At 37.8% G+C, this 22,506-nt stretch overlaps 1 protein-coding gene across 1 annotated transcript in view; it reads right to left on the bottom strand.

The window, feature by feature from the left end:
- Positions 1-22,506, bottom strand: part of LOC140152528 (arginine-hydroxylase NDUFAF5, mitochondrial-like) — a 421,297-nt gene that overhangs the window by 113,404 nt on the left and 285,387 nt on the right. The window contains exon 10 of the mRNA XM_072174884.1: positions 4,297-4,441. Coding sequence (XP_072030985.1) covers positions 4,297-4,441 — 145 coding nt within the window. The remainder of the gene's footprint in view (positions 1-4,296; positions 4,442-22,506) is intronic.

Below are 22,506 nucleotides of genomic sequence, written 5' to 3'. Positions count from 1 at the left end.
TAGTTGTCGTTTTCCCTAAACATCAATCAGTCTATATGTGCATTGCTCATCAGAGGGTTAGTACATAAATATGGATGGAACTTATCATGCACAATGAGAATAATACAGCAAAAGACATTTACTTGGTTCAATTTAATATTAAAATCTTGATGTTTTTTAATAGTTTCATTATAATCATGTTGCAGTTTAGTTGGTCATCATAAGTCAGATTTTCAAGAGAGTTAAGATGACATGACAGATGATACAATTACACAGTACTAACATTTGCATACTGAGATAAACCAACTTTGTCCTTGTTTGGTTTGATCTGGTCAAGTACCAATGGTTGAAATTCAACAAGGTTATAAAATTGACACTAGTACCTGAACTTCTTGACACACACAAGCTGGGCTGGGCCTCTAATTTGACAAAGACGTTATTGGTCCAACTTCCAAATGAGTGGTCTGGACATTATTCATGGGTTGGCACCAATCCAACACACAAAAACAATTTTTCCTGCCAGATGCGGGTGCTAGAGGCATGTGAGTGGGTGTTAAGCTATTTTCATCAGCGGCTGTGGTTTAACTAGTAAGCGCTGAATTTCATTGGTTCCTACATGTTGTCTATCACACTGCAATGTCAGTGTCGTCGCGAAACGTGTTTGTTTAGGTGCGCACTAGTTGTGCGCATGTAGGGGGGTAAGTGTAGTGTTTAATATACCACACAGTATGTGCAACTGAATTCGTATACAAGATTTGTTCATTTTAGAATAAGTGTAACTTATTTTTTCCTAAATAAAACTAGTTTTAGTTATCAAAATAATATTTATCTGGCTAAAGAACAAGGATAAATGATCTGATTTTTTGCTGAACTATCCTCTACTGTGTGATAGATGACAGGCAGTTGTCTATCATATGGTAGAGCATAGTAAAAACAAAAATTCCTATTGTTTATTCTGTAACCCCTGGTTATAAGTACTTTGTTATTATCATGTACCTACGGCTTTCTTGCGTGCAACCCCTTCAATAACTGACAAGTTCAGCTGTCTGCACGTGGACAACATAACACATGATAACAATAACGTGACCCAACCAAAGATAATCAGTCCATCCAGGGATGTATAATATTTACTCCCAAAAGAGCTGCCCTTTATGCATTATTAATGAGTACCACTACGTCCTCTTGCACCAATGTGCTATTACACATGTATTAACCTAATTTCAATTATTATTCTATTCTAGCACCTTATAACATTAGAAGGTGAATAAACTTGGTAATTCTTCGCTCATGAAATATTCACGTGTGTGTGATAATGATACCGTATTTACGTGCCCATGATGACGATGAGGAGGAGGTGAAACACTTAAGGAGAGGACGGTAAGGAGAGCTACATGCATGAGGATTTCATGTAATTAGAATAGGTGACAAGCCTTTATGTGTTTCAATACTATCTCCTTGTCTTATTTGATTACAATGAGCAAAGTTTGCAAACAACACATTTAAAAATTGATTCTTGCACTGCGAAATAACATTCTGACCCTGAGTCATCAAATATAACATAGGAAAGCAAAAATACCATTGAAAACATTGGACATTTAAAAAAATAAAAATAAGGATTTGAAACAATTATTATAGAATATAAGAATTTGAATCATAAAATTAAAGCAGTCCATAATTCAAAAACAACACTGGCAAACTTGTCCTCATTTTCCTGGCCTGGTTCAAATATCAAACCTAACCCTACCAAACATCAAAAAACCTAATGGTCTATGTAAGTACAAGCCCAGGTATCCCATGTGATCTGATTGTGTCATTGTGCATATAGGCACAAAAACCTTGGCTGGCCAACCTTGGGGTCCATGGTTCAAAACCGCACCACACAAAACAACTTTTCTCTTCAGGGGATACTCTGGTGCCTTACCTTTATATATAGCAGCAGCAGCCTTCATGGTATCCCTGTGTAACATAGCTTTCCTAGACCAGGCAGGTGTTTTATGCAGGGGATACTCTGGTGACTTACCTTTATATATAGCAGCAGCAGCCTTCATGGTATCCCTGTGTAACATAGCTTTCCTAGACCAGGCAGGTGTTTTATGCAGGGGATACTCTGGTGCCTTACCTTTATATATAGCAGCAGCAGCCTTCATGGTATCCCTGTGTAACATAGCTTTCCTAGACCAGGCAGGTGTTTTATGCAGGGGATACTCTGGTGACTTGACTTACCTTTATATATAGCAGCAGCAGCCTTCATGGTATCCCTGTGTAACATAGCTTTCCTAGACCAGGCAGGTGTTTTATGCAGGGGATACTCTGGTGACTTGACTTACCTTTATATATAGCAGCAGCAGCCTTCATGGTATCCCTGTGTAACATAGCTTTCCTAGACCAGGCAGGTGTTTTATGCAGGGGATACTCTGGTGACTTACCTTTATATATAGCAGCAGCAGCCTTCATGGTATCCCTATGTAACATAGCTTTCCTAGACCAGGCAGGTGTTCTATGCAGGGGATACTCTGGTGACTTACCTTTATATATAGCAGCAGCAGCCTTCATGGTATCCCTGTGTAACAAAGCTTTCCTAGACCATGCAGGTGTTTTATGCAGGGGATACTCTGGTGACTTACCTTTATATATAGCAGCAGCAGCCTTCATGGTATCCCTGTGTAACATAGCTTTCCTAGACCAGGCAGGTGTTTTATGCAGGGGATACTCTGGTGACTTACCTTTATATATAGCAGCAGCAGCCTTCATGGTATCCCTGTGTAACATAGCTTTCCTAGACCAGGCAGGTGTTTTATGCAGGGGATACTCTGGTGCCTTACCTTTATATATAGCAGCAGCAGCCTTCATGGTATCCCTGTGTAACATAGCTTTCCTAGACCAGGCAGGTGTTTTATGCAGGGGATACTCTGGTGACTTGACTTACCTTTATATATAGCAGCAGCAGCCTTCATGGTATCCCTGTGTAACATAGCTTTCCTAGACCAGGCAGGTGTTTTATGCAGGGGATACTCTGGTGACTTGACTTACCTTTATATATAGCAGCAGCAGCCTTCATGGTATCCCTGTGTAACATAGCTTTCCTAGACCAGGCAGGTGTTCTATGCAGGGGATACTCTGGTGACTTACCTTTATATATAGCAGCAGCAGCCTTCATGGTATCCCTGTGTAACAAAGCTTTCCTAGACCATGCAGGTGTTTTATGCAGGGGATACTCTGGTGACTTACCTTTATATATAGCAGCAGCAGCCTTCATGGTATCCCTGTGTAACATAGCTTTCCTAGACCAGGCAGGTGTTTTATGCAGGGGATACTCTGGTGACTTACCTTTATATATAGCAGCAGCAGCCTTCATGGTATCCCTGTATAACATAGCTTTACTAGACCAGGCAGGTGTTTTATGCAGGGGATACTCTGGTGACTTACCTTTATATATAGCAGCAGCAGCCTTCATGGTATCCCTGTGTAACATAGCTTTCCTAGACCAGGCAGGTGTTTTATGAAGGGGATACTCTGGTGACTTACCTTTATATATAGCAGCAGCAGCCTTCATGGTATCCCTGTGTAACATAGCTTTACTAGACCAGGCAGGTGTTTTATGCAGGGGATACTCTGGTGACTTACCTTTATATATAGCAGCAGCAGCCTTCATGGTATCCCTGTGTAACATAGCTTTCCTAGACCAGGCAGGTGTTTTATGCAGGGGATACTCTGGTGACTTACCTTTATATATAGCAGCAGCAGCCTTCATGGTATCCCTGTGTAACATAGCTTTACTAGACCAGGCAGGTGTTTTATGCAGGGGATACTCTGGTGACTTACCTTTATATATAGCAGCAGCAGCCTTCATGGTATCCCTGTGTAACATAGCTTTCCTAGACCAGGCAGGTGTTTTATGCAGGGGATACTCTGGTGACTTACCTTTATATATAGCAGCAGCAGCCTTCATGGTATCCCTGTGTAACATAGCTTTCCTAGACCAGGCAGGTGTTTTATGCAGGGGATACTCTGGTGCCTTACCTTTATATATAGCAGCAGCAGCCTTCATGGTATCCCTGTGTAACATAGCTTTCCTAGACCAGGCAGGTGTTTTATGCAGAGGATACTCTGGTGCCTTACCTTTATATATAGCAGCAGCAGCCTTCATGGTATCCCTGTGTAACATAGCTTTCCTAGACCAGACAGGTGTTTTATGCAGGGGATACTCTGGTGACTTACCTTTATATATAGCAGCAGCAGCCTTCATGGTATCCCTGTGTAACATAGCTTTCCTAGACCAGGCAGGTGTTTTATGCAGGGGATACTCTGGTGACTTACCTTTATATATAGCAGCAGCAGCCTTCATGGTATCCCTGTGTAACATAGCTTTCCTAGACCAGGCAGCATTGTTCTCACCCATACCTTTCAGATCTTGCATTAATTCAAACATAGAGGGATAATTCACCGTCATTGTGTCTGTATCCTGGGAATAAATAACAGAGAAAGTACAGTTGTTATATGGCTAGACTCAAAAAAGTTTTGCGGAAAAGTTGAAGTGCCCATTCACTGTAGAAGTAGTGATGTAACAGGATTAATTAGCATAGCGATAAAATAAAAACAATTTTTGAATGTATTGCCTGCACTAGGCTGGATCACCTGTTATGTCTGTGTACGTGGGCAAACATAGATTGAATTCAATATCACTCTTTTTGAAGACAATAAATGTACAGGTGTGAGTGAAATGTACAATGTTCATTGACTCAGTATAATGTGAAATTTCCATAGAATTATGATACAGGTCTTTATGCCTATTTGATAATCAATGGTGCGATGTCAATTTGTGTTTCTAGTGCAGGGCAATACATCCAAAAATTGTTTTCACCTGTCACTCTGGTAATTAATCCTGTCACATCACTACTTTATAGCAAATTGCCCTGAAAGAGTGAAAATTTTTAACATAAACATTACACCTGTACAGAATACAGGTTATTCCACTGACATTTTTTAAAAACATTTGACGTCATCAAGATCAGTCATGAAGATCGCCGATAATAACTAGAACACCACCACTCACCAAACCAGAGTGAACACCAAACCAGATTCCTGATAGGAATTGAAATATTTCTAGTGAATACCTAATTTACTTTTTTGGATCTGTTTTGAGAACATTTGCTTACCAGTGGTTTATGAACGATCCTGATGAATCTGTTCAGAACACCTAGGCGAAATGTCAACCGTGCTAGCATGGTCAACCATGGTCAACCATGGTCAAAACATGGTTGACCATGGTTAACTATGGTCAGCGATGATCAGCCATGGTGGCTTGACCATGGTCAACCATGGTTGCCATGGTCACCATGGTATACCATGGTCGACCATGCTTTAGCATGGCCGAGCATGGTCAGCCATGGTCTTCACCTCACTTGACCATGGTTGACCATGGTCACTTTTAAGTATACCATGGTCAACCATGCTTTATCATGGGTGAGCATGGTCAGCCATGTTCATCACCTCACTTGACCATGGTTGACCATGGTCACTTCAAGTATACCATGGTCAATCATGCTTTAGCATGGGTGAGCATGGTCAGCCATGGTCATCACCTCACCTGACCATGGTCACTTCAAGTATACCATGGTCAACCATGCTTTAGCATGTGTGAGCATGGTCAGCCATGGTCATCACCTCCCCTGACCAGGGTTGACCATGGTTACTTCAAGTATACCATGGTCAACCATGCTTTAGCATGGCTGAGCATGGTCAGCCATGGTCATCACCTCACCTGACCATGGTTGACCATGGTCACTTTTAAGTATACCATGGTCGACCATGCTTTAGCATGGCTGAGCATTGTCAGCCATGGTCATCACCTCACCTGACCATGGTTGACTCTGGGTAGTGAATGAGAAAAAGCGCCCTCTGTTGTTATTAATCGTATTTAATGCGTATTTACAACATTGTGAATAAATATTTGACACCATAGAATATAAAAACTAGTAATTTGATAAGTTAAAATAAGATTTTTAACAGAATAAATCTAAATAATATGATTATGCAGTTTATTCTGTTAAATATTTACCCCATAATTTCCCTCATTCTTCAGGCCCTGCCCTCAATCGGGTGCTAATTTAAAGTTTAAGCTTGATTGCTATTGTTTCTTTCTATTGTTTCTTCCTTGATTGCTATTGTTTCTTAACCATGGTCAAACATGCAAATTTTTGACCATGGTTGACCATGGTCACTTTAGATAGACCATGGTTGACCATGGTCTCTGGCCGTGGTGCCATTTTTCAAAAACATGGTTGACCATGGTTGACCATGGTCAAAAACATGGTTGACCATGGTCAAAACCCTGGTTGTTGAACTATGGTTGACAATGGTTCAACCATGGTCAAACATGCTAAGTTTTAACCATGGTTGACCATGGTCACTTTAGATAGACCATGGTCAAAAGGTTGACCATGGTCTCTGGCCATGGTGCCATTTTTCAAAAGCATGGTTGACCATGGTTTGACCATGGTCAAAACCCATGGTTGAACCATGGTTGACCATGGTTAACCATAGTTCAACCATGCCTTTTTCGCATAGTGGCGTAGATTACTTTTCGACATTGGGGGGATTGGGTTGAAAAAAATTCTTGAAGTATAGTGAATCCAGCGCCTTCTGGCCACAGAAAATATTATTGTACAAATGTGCGCGAAAATTGCACTTTCCACCTAAAATGGCCAAATATGAGGATAATTTGGTCAGAAACTCACATACAGGTGTCAACATTGGGGGGATGATTGTATGGACCATCCCCCCTGGTAAAATATTGGGGATTTATCCCCCCATCCCCCCGGGATCTACGCCTATGGTTCAGAATAAGGTTTGTATACAGTGGAAAAATGGTTCACAAAATGGCTTCAATTTGGCCTTCTATTTTTTTTTAAATGTTCCTAATTTCTGCATATTGATCAAAATGTGCCCGTATTGGCTGTTTTGGACATGCACCTTTTTTAAAGCAATAATAGTGTTATAAATAAATTTATTTTATAACTGTTCCACCAAATGGCCACTTCTGAGGGGGGCACAGAAGACCCTCCTGCATTGCGCAAGCACGATGAGATGGCAGCCATCTATATTTGTATAATCATCAAATTTGGGCCCTCTTCTGACTGCTCTAGATCTGCCACTAGTGTAGAGGTTATCCAAGTAACCCTAAAGTCAACAGTTTCATGCAGATATATGGACATAGAAGAAAATAACCACGTCATACAAAATGTATTGTCAGTTCATTCACCTTTCTGTCTAAAGATGTTCAAGTGTGTCCAGTTCATTTCTTCATAAATAGTAAATGCCTCAATAAAATTAAGAATTGGCATGCAGCATTATCTGAAATGGAGGGTTATTTTTTGATTGGGAAGTGATGTGCAGGTGGGATTTCCTAAACACACCCAAAAACACACCAAATCGCACATAAAAAGACACCCAAAATATATTATGCTTTTTTATTTTTTGTGTTTAAAGTTAAATTGGTCAAATTCTGGATTTATTTTTGAAAATGTTGCTAAAAAATTATGAATAATCTGAACTTTCTTCCGATTTTTGGAGAAAATTGTGAAAAACTCCCCATCTACTAAACCATTTAAAAAAAATTTGCAACCCAAAGTTACACCACATGGCCTGAAAATGCACCCTGAATCTGCTGTATATCCCTGTATTCACCTTTCCACTAAGACCCCCCCCTCCCCCAGGATATAAATTGAGGAAAAGTCTCACATATAATAAAGTAATGGTGGTGACCATCTGGTCAGGTCCATCCCACATGAATATTTCACACAGTGTGTCCATGGCACAGTCTGACATAGTCATCACACCGTGTCGCAGTTTACACCATGCATCATTGGTATTGGCTATGTACAGTATCACCCCAGGTGTATCACACAGGGAATAGTTGTCAATTAGTAACAATTAGGTTCTTCATCATCAGGTGGACCACTTGTTTCTTAATTCTATAAGCGTGTGAAATAGCGCTTGTCCACACGTCCAGGTAGGGCTTCTTTGTCATCAGACGTGCTATATTCCTAACCAGCATGTCCGATGGATGCCCTTGAATCCCGGCCTTGAATACTGTCACTATAACTAGTAGTACCAACCGACCAAATAATGGGACAATATTTACCAATTTTGTTAAATTTATCTTCCATTTGGCCTGTTTTGGGCCACAATTGTCCTTATTTGGCTCATTTCAACATTAAAATTAAACAATTTTGTGTGCTTCCTGCACATTTCCGGCGAAATCATTTTGATAGCGGGTCAGTTGGATAATTTTGCAATCCTACCCACATTGGAAATTTTGTCCGATACATCACTGATAACTAGACACCAACCAAGACAGCGTGCGGACTTGTAGGAGCAGCATGTACTACAGACTAGTTGCTTTTTTGATGAATTTTGTACACAGATTCCGTATACATTTAGTCACAGATAACTGTTCAGACTGCTTTCACAATCTTTACATACTAAGTATTCTTCAAAAAGAAAAAAAATCTGATATTCAATTCAAATATTGTTTTCACATGTCTGTACATGTATGTTTTGTGCTACAAGTGTATGCTGGTAAGTTGTGAAAAAAATCCATGCAGAACATTTTGTTAAAAGAAATTTCCATGTTTGGGGTGTGAAGTATTTTTCCACACACACCAAATCCAAGATGGTCCAATTAAATAAATACTAAAAACAATCAGATCACATTCACTTATAACTCAAAATCTTTCCCAAATCAAAAGGAATATAAATCTCTAGAATTATTAGGTAATGAGTTAAGAGGATAAAATAGGCAAAGGGGGGGGGGGGAGCAAAAGGTCAATGAATTTCAGATTGACAAAAAATGGTATCAGGAAGAGTATATGAACTGTGACTATAAAATGTGCTGAATATTAGGAGCAAGTTTAGAATAGTTGTCACCCGGGGTTGTCACAAACTCTAACCTTAATGCTAATCGCAGCATTCTCTCGGTTGGGGCTGTTCAATCTATTGGCTTGTACAGGGGGATTTCAGTTCAAGTCAATTTTCTCAGCACAGAGAATACTAATTTGCCTTGTCTTTGGTAAGTTTATTTCCCTGATAAGAAACTTTTAGAATTGTTTCATCAAGAGGCATTTCTTTTATGGCATGTTTTGTGATATCCCCCATTGAGTACGATGGTAAGTGTCCCCTTCATGTCCGAAGCAACCAATGGGAAGAAGAGCTTTATCACAAGTGACATCATGCCAACCGACAGAATCCCAATCTCTTAATCCTCTTCATAATCCTAATCCAGGCAGGAACTAAATCCTGACCCTAAACCTCATTGGGACCACTTATTCCGAAGTCTTGTCAAATATTTTGGGAAAAAATACATAAAATATACACCTGTTAGGTGAAACTGGGTACATCCAAACAGATTAGAACCAAAAAGAACCAATCCAGTGGCTTAGCTAAGGGGGAACGGGGGAAGGGCACAGATAATTATCAGGGATAAAATGAGGATGGCAAAGAGTGAAGTGTCATTAAAATGACTAAAAATGGGACAAAAAATTGACAAAAGGGGACTAAAAAATTGAATTTGCCCCCCACACTACATTTAAAAAAAAGGTGGCTGCGCTGCTCAACCAACCAACCTAGAATTGCCCTATGTGTAATGCTATGGTAAATCCACCATTTTGGTTTGCCGCCATTTTGGTTTGTCACCCATGGAGACCAAAATAGTGTACTGCTACATGTACCTTTAAACTTAAGCATTACAAATGTTTGTGCTCTTTTTGTACTCTGTACATACAACACATCACATGCAGAATGTAAACAAGCACACACTTTATATGAAAGTTTGCCAGGCCAAATAAGCCAGAGTAACACCATATTTTGACCTCCTTGAGCGACACACAAACATGGCTGTCCTCCGTTCTCATTGGGTGTAATCTCTTTGGGGACATGATTCATTTTGTTCATATATCTTTCATACTGTTTTCAACTGGAGTGTATCTAAAAGGGTCAGAGATGTCAAACAAACTGGAAGCATACTAGCATCACAAATTTACCCAACCATATAAACTAGGTCTATGCCATAGTTGACAAGTCCTTTAACTCTGACTCTAATGTAGTCTAATTGCTTTGCCATTTTAGAAACGGGGTAATTGCTCTTTTTCATCGCTGTAAAAATGCTGAATACATACATAGCACATTGTCACATTTTATCTACAGGTAGTGTTTTCTCTGATTCTGTTGCCAGCTCATCACAGTTAGTTGGACTGCATGGGCTATTCTATTTGAAATCCCTACACCCCTGTGAAAGATCACACTGCTGTCATGAAGATGAAAAGTCAAGTTAGCTCAATCAATAAGGTGTTCAACTATTGTGCAAGAGGTTGCGGGTTCGAACTATGGTGGTGGTTTGTACTGTTTTGTATAAAAAAATAAGTTGGTTAGTTTTAAATTCCCCTGGACACGCAACTTACTGTTTATTGTCTCACTGTAACCCGTACGAAAATCGGGGAGCTGATCCTAGCTGCGAAGGTCAATTGTGGAATGTCTAGGTTGTGCGCTCCTATTAAAGCTGAAAAGTCCCCAGTTGTTGTTAAATGGTTTATGGAATGATATGGGGCATAAGTGGTCAGCAACAACCTGTAAAGTGTGCTGAGGCTTGTAGATCAATGTCTAAGCATTGTGCCTGTACGTAGTGCACTATAAATCATTGCCCATTTTGTTTGTCTAAATTCTAGGTCATAGTCAATCCAGGTGGAATAGTTTGAGCAGTCAAATCCAGCTGAAAACAGAGCAAACGTTAACATCCAGGTGGATTTTACCCAAATCTGGGTCCTTTTTTGGATATTTTATTTGGAATTCAAAAAATATCAAACTCTTTTTCACTGTTTTTGGATGATAATACTTGGATTAAATGGCTAAAATTGATAGATCTGGAATGACTAACATTTTTGAATTTGGTTGGAATTCAAACATTGTCCTCCATGGGGTATGGTTTTTATATGGAATAGCTGGGTGCACTTTTAATTTGATGTGGAACCATCACTCATCTCTAATGGGACGAATCAGCAAAGTTGAGTGGTTAGTACAAGAAGGCTATACCTGCAATAGCTGCCCTTTGGAGATTTGACAATTTTGGCATTATATTTTATACATATCTAAAAAATATCCCACCTGGCAGCTATAACAGCACTAACTCCTGAAAGTATAAAAGTACATCATGCACATTAAGTATTGTGATACATTTTGTGAGGGGGAGGCACTTGTATTTCGAGGGGGATATCATCCTTGTGTAAAAAAAACCTGTTAAAAGGGTAATTTATCACAGCAAGCGATGTATGCACATGCACTGTTTAGGGTGTCAAAAACATCAAACATCACGGAAAAAATGTAGTACATTAGATAGGGTGTAAAAATTCAGAAAATTCCATTCTAGATTTTTGAGACTGATGATTTTCAGACTGACGCTAACAACATGTTAGAGTTATCAGCTAAGGTAACCTTAAGCCCAAAGATCATATTCTCCGAACCAACAGTGCAATGCCTTAGACCATTAGGCCATCTCACCCTCACTGCTTTTTCCCTCTAATTCTGTTTTAGTATTGGGTTCTATTAATTTTAACTGTAAAAACTATTTGTGGGATAGGCTTTTACGAAGGGAATTCATAACAATTAGTGGGTTTTTAGCGGGTTCGCCATCGGACAAGTTTAGAACGCCCCTTGCCTACTGATGGCTCTGAAAAGAGCCGTTCACTGAAGACTGTCCCTTGTCTACAGAAAACAAGCAGACCTCACCTATCACTTACAACCGTCTTGTATTCAACTGATACATTGTACATTGAATACAAGAAGGTCATAAGTGCTTAGTAATAACAAAGCACTTACAACCTTTTTGTATTCAACTGATACAATGTACATTGACTACCAGAAGGTCATAAGTGCATAGTAATAACAAAGCACTTAAACCTTTCTTGTATTCAACTGATACAATGTACATTGACTACCAGAAGGTCATAAGAGCAAAGTAATAACAAAGCACTTACAACCTTCTTGTATTCAACTGATACAATGTACATTGAATGCAAGAAGATCATAAGTGCATAGTAATAACAAAGCACTTAAACCTTTTTGTATTCAACTGATACAATGTACATTGAATACAAGGTCATAAGTGCATAGTAATAACAAAGCACTTAAACCTTTCTTGTATTCAACTGATACAATGTACATTGACTACCAGAAGGTCATAAGAGCAAAGTAATAACAAAGCACTTACAACCTTCTTGTATTCAACTGATACAATGTACATTGAATGCAAGAAGATCATAAGAGCAAAGTAATAACAAAGCACTTACAACCTTCTTGTATGCAACTGATACAGTGTACATTGCATACAAGGTCATAGTGATAACAGAGCACTTAAACCTTTCTTGTATTCAACTGATGCAATGTACATTGAATACAAGAAGGTCAAAAGTGCATAGTAATAACAAAGCACTTAAACCTTTCTTGTATTCAACTGATGCAATGTACATTGAATACAAGAAGGTCATAAGAGCAAAGTAATAACAAAGCACTTTTAAAAACCCTTCTTGTATGCTAACTGATACAAACTCATTGTTTCTACCTTTTGTTTAAAACCGAACATTTGTGTCAGTCAGTTTTGGTTTTGGTTTCAGTTTCTTATAAGTGGTGTGAATCGTAAAATTATTTGATTTGAAGTTACCTACTCTAAGTATACAAAAGAAATGTTTAAATTTCGCAGTGCAATATTCACGAGGAGAGAAATCGAGCATGGTAATCTACATTGAAAGACGTGGTTTACAAAACCGAATAAGCCTAGACTAATTCACCTGTGAATTCACGATTCACGATTGATGGCGGACACTGCACACGTTTAATTTTGTGTCGTCGTGTATGGCCCAGCTATGTGACTGATAACGGGATTCTTTATGCTACATTTTTACTACATCTGATTATTGGAACTCTCCTGACCATTCACAACTGCTTGGTATGTCTTTTTAAAGCCTTCCGTTGCTAAATTTGACTGATTTTGTCTCATAATCATCGGCCACAGACTGCGTGTTTACCCGCTTCATTCAATTTCCGTATTCACCGTGTGCTCACCATTACATTGTATTTGTGTACGTGCATGCTGTTCGGCAGATTATAAACTGTTCTTATTTGAGTGTACGTGTGCTTATCACGCTCCACCGCACCTTGTACCAGCTGGTCACTCAAATGCTCTTCGGCTGATTACGAACTATAATTCGTTATGGATCCCGAATTGAAAGCCCTTTTAGACACTATGAGACTGGAGAATAAGCAGAACTTTGCTTCCATTTCCAAACAAATTCAGAATATCAAATCCGAGATTGCCGAAATTAAATCTGATGTAACTGACCTGAAACTGAGTCTGGATTTTGTTGACAACGAAGTGCGTGTAATTAAAGAAGAAACAGTACCTGGGGTTCGCAACTTGCTAATGAAAGAAATTACGGAATTGAGAAAGCAACGTCTGGAAGCAGATATGTACAGTAAAAAATCGAATCTCCTCTTTTACGGTATTGAGAAGAGGTCAGCCGATGAAGACTGTGAAGCAGTCTTGCGTTGTTTTCTGAAGGATGAGTTAAAGTACGAGAAATCAGAAACAATTCTCTTTGCTAACTGCCACCGTCATCCCTCTAAGCGCAGTGACCAATCTAAGCCAGACCCAATCATCGCCAAATTTATTCAGATGAAAGATCGTGACCATGTGCTCCGATTGGCCCCTCGTTTGAAGAAATCGGCAGGCAGATTTGGAATATCTCCTCATCTACCCAGGGAATTGCAGATGCGAAGACAGCAGCTTTTGCCGATCAAGCGACAAGCAATCGCGGATGGCAAGAAGGCTGTTATCAAGACAGTAGGAACTGAAGTTAAGCTATTTATTGACAATAATATCTATGTTTCTGATTAATGCTGCACTGAGCTTCTGTCTCTATTGTGCCATTCTAAATAGCTCAATATGACTTTCATAAATGACTTGCATTAACATCAAATTTTTGCAAAGGATATATCTGACTCTAATTCGATATATTTAAATATCAGTGTTATTAATTTTTTTGGATGATTAATTAACATGCTGTTTCAGAAACGTTTAGAGGTCTAGCCCTCTGGTGCCTACAGTATTTTCGTCTCGGATATAATCACTGTTTTTCAATGGTTTTGTGGAATTGTTCCGTAGCAGTTGTAAACCAAATCAAGTATCTTCTCATGTTAATAATCATGTACTTCAACCTGGATTATACAAGGTTTACTTCAACAAATCTCTTTTCCACACATTGTTTGCTTAAGACATATGTTTTCATGATAATTAATGCCTTTAGTATGTTTAGTCATTTTTCATCACCATTTGTTGAGTTTCTTTTCCATTTCCCATTAACATGTTTTATTCATCTCTTTTATGATTTTGATTTGAACTTTTGATCCGGACGCAAGGAGTTGATTCCTACCTCGGAATTAATTCCTTGTGTTTGGATCGGGGGTTTAAATCAGAATCATGATTTATACCAAATCAGATGAACTTTCATGATCATCTCTTTTATGTTATCTATATGTCCTTATGAAATAATCCCTTTTTTTTGTGCTGGCCGTGTCCCCGACCCGCCAACCCAGTTTTAATTTGGCATATATTTATTCTCTTATTATTTCATATTCTTGTTAGATTTTTCGATTTTCTTCGTGTATTTTTTTTTTAATTTGTTTCCTGTCATATAATTTGCACACATATTTTGATCTCTTTCGTCTATTTTCTGTTTACCATATTTTGTTCTTTGTTTCTTGTGTTTCTTTGTTATATGTTGGTAGTGTGATGGCTGAGTGTAATCAATGTAATAAGTGTATTTATAAGGTGAATTGCAATTCTATTCAATGTAAGTTCTGTAAAGCTATGTATCATAAAAGATGTGTTTATGGTAATCTTGAAGACGACAATTGGTTCTGTTACAAATGCTCTGGCGATATTTTCCCATTTAATCACATTCTTGATGATGGTGAATTTCTGTTTACTATTCGTTATTTCAATAATTCTTATGATTATAATAAGATGTTAGATTTAAAATTCAATCCTTTCTTATTTGAAGTTGGTATTAATGACAAATCGCATGATTACCTTCAAAACCTTGGCACTTTAAATTCTTGCAACTATGTGTTTGATCCTTCATCTGACTTTAACTTGTCGTTTAAAGCTGGGTTTTCTATTTTGCATTTAAATGTACGTAGTTTTAACAAGAACCAGGATTTTATCAATGCATTTATTTCAAATTTGAATTTCACCTTTTCGATTATTGCCCTGTCCGAGACCTGGTTCAAGGAGGATCATTCAAACCTGATTGACATTTCCAATTATAATTTGATAAGTATCCTCGTCAAGGTAGGAGAAGTGGCGGGCTGCTCTTTATGTTCATAATACATTATCTTTTAAAGCCAGACCCGATTTAAATTTGATTCAAGCCGATCGTAATGATATTGATCATTCTGAATCCATTTTTGTTGAAATCATTTCTCCACAATCCAAAAACATCATTGTTGGTAATGTTTACCGTGCCCATCGTACTAATGTTGATTCTTTTAATTCTGATTTGTCTAACTGTCTCGATCGTATTTCACTTGAAAATAAATTGTGTTACATCTCTGGTGACTTCAATCTTGATATTCTTCATTATGACACCGACAACAAGGTTAATGAATTTGTCAATAATTTCTATTCTCATGATATGTTTCCACTTATAGATCGTCCTACACGTATTGTTAATAACTCAGCAAGTATTCTTGACAACATATTCACAAATGTTCTTAGTAAGCAGATTAAGTCAGGTATTTTTGTTAATAACATTACCGATCACTATCCCGTATTTCAAGTTACTGGTGCTATTGATTTACATAAACATAGTCCTAATTTTATAAATTGTCGTACATTTAATCAAGATAATATTAATTGCTTTAAGAATCATCTTCAGCTCACAGATTGGGATAATATTATGAATGATTCATCACCCACGAAAGCCTATTCCAATTTTGTTACAAAATTCAATGATTTGTACAATCGCTCTTTTCCTGTTAAGCTTAAACGTATCTCTCGGCTAAAGGCATTCCTCATAAACCATGGATCACCAAGGCAATTCTTAGGTCTATCAGCAGAAAGGACAAACTCTATCGAAAGTATAGATCATCACCAACTGCTTCTAACAAGCGTGCCTTGTCAGATTATAAGAACAAACTGACCTCTGTTATTCGTGCATCTAAAAAGCAGTATTACTGTAACTTACTTGATGTCCACAAACGTGATCTTAAAAAGACTTGGGGTGTCTTGAATGATCTTTTAGGTAACAGAAGGAAGAAGCCTTTGTCTGATTCTTTTGTCATTAATGGTTCTATTGTTTCCGATTCACAGCAAATTGCTGATGGTTTAAATGATTACTTTGTAAATGTTGGTCCTAATTTAGCTAGTAATATTCCTTCAACTCCCACAAAATTCAATGATTTTCTCAATTCAGTTCCATCACCTATGCACTCTCTTTTCTTATCTCCAACTGATGTTGAGGAAGTCGTTGATATCTGTTCTTCATTTAAAGCTGGTACTAGCAGTGGTTTTGATGACGTTAAACCAGACATTGTCAAGATTGTAATTGATTTCATTAAAATACCCTTATGTCATGTTTTTAATTTGTCTATCAGCTCAGGTATTGTACCAGATGAACTTAAAATTGCACGTGTCGCTCCCATTTACAAATCTGGTGATGCTACTTTATGTAACAATTATCGTCCTATATCTGTTTTACCTGTGTTTTCCAAAATTTTTGAAAGTATTATTCATAAAAGATTGTATAAATTTCTTGAATGTCATAATTTGCTTCATAATTGTCAATTTGGTTTCGAAAAAGCTCTCCTCTTACATGGCACTCATTACCGCCTATGATAAGATTGCTACAGACCTTGATAAAAGATTACATACAATGGGCATCTTCTTGGACCTCTCAAGGCCTTCGACACGATTGATCATCACATTCTTCTTGATAAACTTCATCATTATGGTATCAGAGGAAGTGCCTTCGAGTGGTTCAAGAGTTACCTTACCAATAGAACTCAGTATGTTTGTTTAGATGAATGTAACTCATCATATCGTAATATAACATGTGGTGTGCCCCAGGGTTCAGTCTTAGGCCCTTTACTTTTTATCATTTTCCTAAATGACATTGCTTTTTCTTGTGATAAACTTGCTTTTGTAACCTATGCAGATGACACAAATGTTATTGTTTCAAGCATGCTAACCTCCCTGATTTAATAACTATTGTTAACCAGGAATTAGATAAGCTTTCTGTGTGGTTTAAATCTAATAAGTTGTCGTTAAATGTAGACAAAACAAATTACATTATGTTTAAAAACAGGTATAGCAATCGTGTGTATAATGATTTAAATATTTTCATTGACGGGTCAACATCTCCAGAGTTTCCCATACAAAGTTCCTTGGAGTTCTCTTAGACGAGTCTTTAACTTGGTCAAAACATACTTCAAATGTTGTTAATATTTTATCTAAGTATTGTGGTATCTTGTATCGCCTTAAAGAAGTTCTCCCTTACAAAACATTGTTTTCATTATACAATACTCTTGTGCTTCCCCACCTATCTTATTGTAATTTAATTTGGGCAGATTCAAATAACACCAATCTCCACTCAATCCATCTAAAACAAAAAAGAATTATGAGAATCTGCTCAAATTCTCACTGGCTCGAGCATACTCCACCTTTATTTAAGAAATTTAATACTCTGACTATTTATGACATCCACAAATTGACCCTTTGTTCATTTATGCACAATTATGCTTCCAATAACCTTCCTGTTAATTTTGCCGATTATTTCATTCAAAACAGGTCCTATCACAGCTACCCCACCCGCATATCCGCATTTTATCGTCCAGTATAATTTCAACACTGATTTAGCAAGAAATACAATTAGAAGACAAGGTCCTCTGATTTGGAATACAATTTTACATGAGTTAAAGAATGCCAAATCACTGTATGTATTTAAAAGAAAATATAAGTCATATCTGTTGTCATATTATCAGTAACTTAATTGGTTTGTTTATTTTATACCTGTAACTTATAGTTAATTTGAATTTTGCTATATGCCATCATCACTGCCTTCACCTTAGTGTTTAGTTGCACATGTCCTGTCCGGTCCTGTTCTGCACTTACCCAGTCCTGTTCCTTGTTTGTAGTTGTCATGTTTTAGTAGTTATTTAAGGTAGTAATCTATAATTATCATCATTTGTAACTTCTAGGGTGACCATACATTTTGAGCCTTGCTCTTTTTGGTCTCCCCACCAATGTTTTCTTTCATTATTTGGTTTGTATAATATTGTATGGTGAAAATAAACTGAAACTGAAACTGAAAACTAAATATAAAGGCTTTAAAATGATACCGAGATTGTTACAAGTCAAAAAATAAAAAGAGGGTAGTCTCTGAAGACTGCACCAACTGACAGCTTTCCATTTTCAACCTTACTGTATATGACACATTCTGACAATATAAAATGAACCTACAAGTGACTGGTGCAGTAGTTCTGTCTACTTTAAAATATATTATATAGCAGCCTAGAGCAGGTGTTCTGCATCAAAATGCAGTCCATAAAACTGGTCAATCCATTCCATGGATGGATTGGTCAATTCCTTTGGATGATGCATTTAAATTTTATCTGTATGTTTCTACTGGGGAAAGGTTGGCGGGTAATTAATGTGGATTAGTTTGGAGTGTTACCGGTTAATGTGCTCAGTGGAAACAGATTGGTTCGGAGTGATGCGGCATGGACAGACGGCAACCGTGATCCACCTCTGGAGGTAGAACATGCGGTGAAACACCAGGTATTTTCCTCAGTGGACACATGTACGGTGTGGCAGTTAACGGTGTACCGGAAGTCAACCTAGGTCAGTGACAGTAAATAAATACAATGTGCATGACACAGGACTACCTAAGGTTATGAAAACAAAATACAGTACTTCTGCCCTACACCAGATCCAGATCACACAATCGTTTACCAAGTAGAGCATCAGTGGTGGTTGGACATCAAATGGTTCATCGGTTGGCAGGTGTTACCTAGTAAGAAATACGGTGTGCCCAGTATGTTATGCCTTATATCAACAGGAACAGACTTAGTCGTAAAGCTCGCTAGCCCAAAAATAAGGTTCCCTTGTCTGAAAAAGGTTTGCTAGTCCAACAAATAAAAAGACATGACTATTAAGGGTTAGAGGTTATTAGTGAACCTTAGGAGAAGCGGATGTAGATCTACCCAGAGTACACAGCAAAGCTTATCTCTGACAATATCTCACAAAAAGACAAGATAAAGCTATCTGGAAAATTAAGCTTGCAAGTTTTAAGTGCCAAAATTAATTAAATAACTGCATATCCCTTAAAGCCTGGTGGTTTGAGTAAGTTGCTTGAGACTGGTCTCACTAGGACCCACTGGTGTTTCAGCATGGAATCAATGACCAATAAAACAAACAAACCAATCTATAATGTAGTCCACAGGAAAGTCTCACTGTGTAAGTGTGTGTACTTTTCCAGTACTCTTCCCTCATAAGAGTATTGCGATTGATTTTGATATCAAAACTATGGCATTTGCACACCATATCTGCTTGGTGGTATCCCACAATGCATTGCTTTCAGTATTTACATTGGTTGAGCTAAGCTCCCATTCAAATCAAGAGAGGTCAAGATACTCAAATCATTGCATTGCTATTACATAAATGATAGTATGAAGTAGTTGAAAGTTTGAGTACTTGGTATTTTAAACAGGTTACCTTTTAGTAAAATAAGATTTCTTTAGTGTTAAATTGGACTCAAATTCAGTCACATGCATGAGAAGTAATTTCAGGTCAAAAGCTTTTGACCATTGACAGTGTAAGATTTGAAAATTTTAAACAAAGAGGCTTCATATTGATCATAAAATTGATTGAAAAGGAAACAAAAATGGGTAGCCATCCACTTATACTCAGTATATTCAAGAAACCCCCTCCTCACATCCCAGACAGTTGGTGGAGGGGTGGATTCCATGTTGAAGTGGTTACTCTAACCCTAAACATGACCCTGACTCAAATCCAAACTCTGACAAAGCACTTAAACCTTTCTTGTATTCAACTGATACAATGTACATTGACTACCAGAAGGTCATAAGAGCAAAGTAATAACAAAGCACTTACAACCTTCTTGTATTCAACTGATACAATGTACATTGAATGCAAGAAGATCATAAGTGCATAGTAATAACAAAGCACTTAAACCTTTTTGTATTCAACTGATACAATGTACATTGAATACAAGGTCATAAGTGCATAGTAATAACAAAGCACTTAAACCTTTCTTGTATTCAACTGATACAATGTACATTGACTACCAGAAGGTCATAAGAGCAAAGTAATAACAAAGCACTTACAACCTTCTTGTATTCAACTGATACAATGTACATTGAATGCAAGAAGATCATAAGAGCAAAGTAATAACAAAGCACTTACAACCTTCTTGTATGCAACTGATACAGTGTACATTGCATACAAGGTCATAGTGATAACAGAGCACTTAAACCTTTCTTGTATTCAACTGATGCAATATACATTGAATACAAGAAGGTCAAAAGTGCATAGTAATAACAAAGCACTTAAACCTTTCTTGTATTCAACTGATGCAATGTACATTGAATACAAGAAGGTCATAAGAGCAAAGTAATAACAAAGCACTTTTAAAAACCCTTCTTGTACGCAACTGATACAAACTCATTGTTTCTACCTTTTGTTTAAAACCGAACATTTGTGTCAGTCAGTTTTGGTTTTGGTTTCAGTTTCTTATAAGTGGTGTGAATCGTAAAATTATTTGATTTGAAGTTACCTACTCTAAGTATACAAAAGAAATGTTTAAATTTCGCAGTGCAATATTCACGAGGAGAGAAATCGAGCATGGTAATCTACATTGAAAGACGTGGTTTACAAAACCGAATAAGCCTAGACTAATTCACCTGTGAAAAAATATAGACCATCGAAATATTTGCATTCGACATTACAAAAGGGTCCACTATTGTAATTGTATAGGTGCTATAAACAAAATCGATTCATGTCCTTAATCCCATGTACCAGAATCGATGGAAGGCCATTATACGACCTCTAATAACCTAATGACTTTTACTGAAGCAATTTTTACTGCAAAAAGTAGAAGATAGAGGGGAGAAGAGATTGTGTGGTGTGTGTGTGTGGGGGGTGGTTGGAGGGCAAGGGGGATATGGGCCGGGAGAGAGAGAAACAGATGACAGAGAGCATTGGAAGGGCAAGAGAAGGGGGAGGAGAGCTCGAGATGAAGCTATTGAATGTAGGGGAGGTGGGGGAAAGGGGTAATCTAGGGAAGAGGTGGTTATATAGGGAGGGGAGCCCCCTCTTAAAGAGGTATGGGTTGTGCTTCCCTCATAAGAGTATTGCGATTGATTTTGATATCAAAACTATGGCATTTGCACACCATATCTGCTTGGTGGTATCCCACAATGCATTGCTTTCAGTATTTACATTGGTTGAGCTAAGCTCCCATTCAAATCAAGAGAGGTCAAGATACTCAAATCATTGCATTGCTATTACATAAATGATAGTATGAAGTAGTTGAAAGTTTCGAGTACTTGGTATTTTAAACAGGTTACCTTTTAGTAAAATAAGATTTCTTTAGTGTTAAATTGGACTCAAATTCAGTCACATGCATGAGAAGTAATTTCAGGTCAAAAGCTTTTGACCATTGACAGTGTAAGATTTGAAAATTTTAAACAAAGAGGCTTCATATTGATCATAAAATTGATTGAAAAGGAAACAAAATGGGTAGCCATCCACTTATACTCAGTATATTCAAGAAACCCCCTCCTCACATCCCAGACAGTTGGTGGAGGGGTGGATTCCATGTTGAAGTGGTTACTCTAACCCTAAACATGACCCTGACTCAAATCCAAACTCTGACTCTAACTATATAGCCTATCCCTATCCATACATTCCCTAATGCTAACATTAACCCTAACTTTAACCCTATTCCTGACCTAAAAAGCCCTAAACCTTAATTTTAACCCTGTTTGAACTAATTATTAACCTTGTTTGAACTAATTATGTTTTTCAAAGTTGAAAATCTTTTAAAAACCAGATTGCCTCAGCATCAGGGGAGCTGGGCGTTCATGTGCAGCCAAGTCTGGACAATTATCCTATCATTTCCACTTGAGCCATATCAAGTCCTCTTGAAAGTTTATGCTATTGATTTGGGTCATGGTATTGGAATGATGTAGGAGTTGTTGTGTTGTTATAGCAACAATCCCAGATTCCTGGCCATTCAGATGGCACTTTAGTGGGGTGCAGCCAATCAGGTCTCTGCTTTAATTCCATTTCCTTTGTTGTGCTCATTCCTTTCTTAGTAAGCCTCTTGCATTTGCTCCTCCGATCATGCTGGACCAAACAAATGGCTTAATGAATGCTTTGTATAGAGTTCTTCAAATCCT

Source organism: Amphiura filiformis, chromosome 5, assembly GCF_039555335.1.
Source record: "Amphiura filiformis chromosome 5, Afil_fr2py, whole genome shotgun sequence".
NCBI classification, from domain to species: Eukaryota; Metazoa; Echinodermata; class Ophiuroidea; order Amphilepidida; family Amphiuridae; genus Amphiura; species Amphiura filiformis.
The sequence above is the reverse complement of the archived record's forward strand: the minus strand, read 5'-3'. Positions and strand labels throughout refer to the sequence as shown.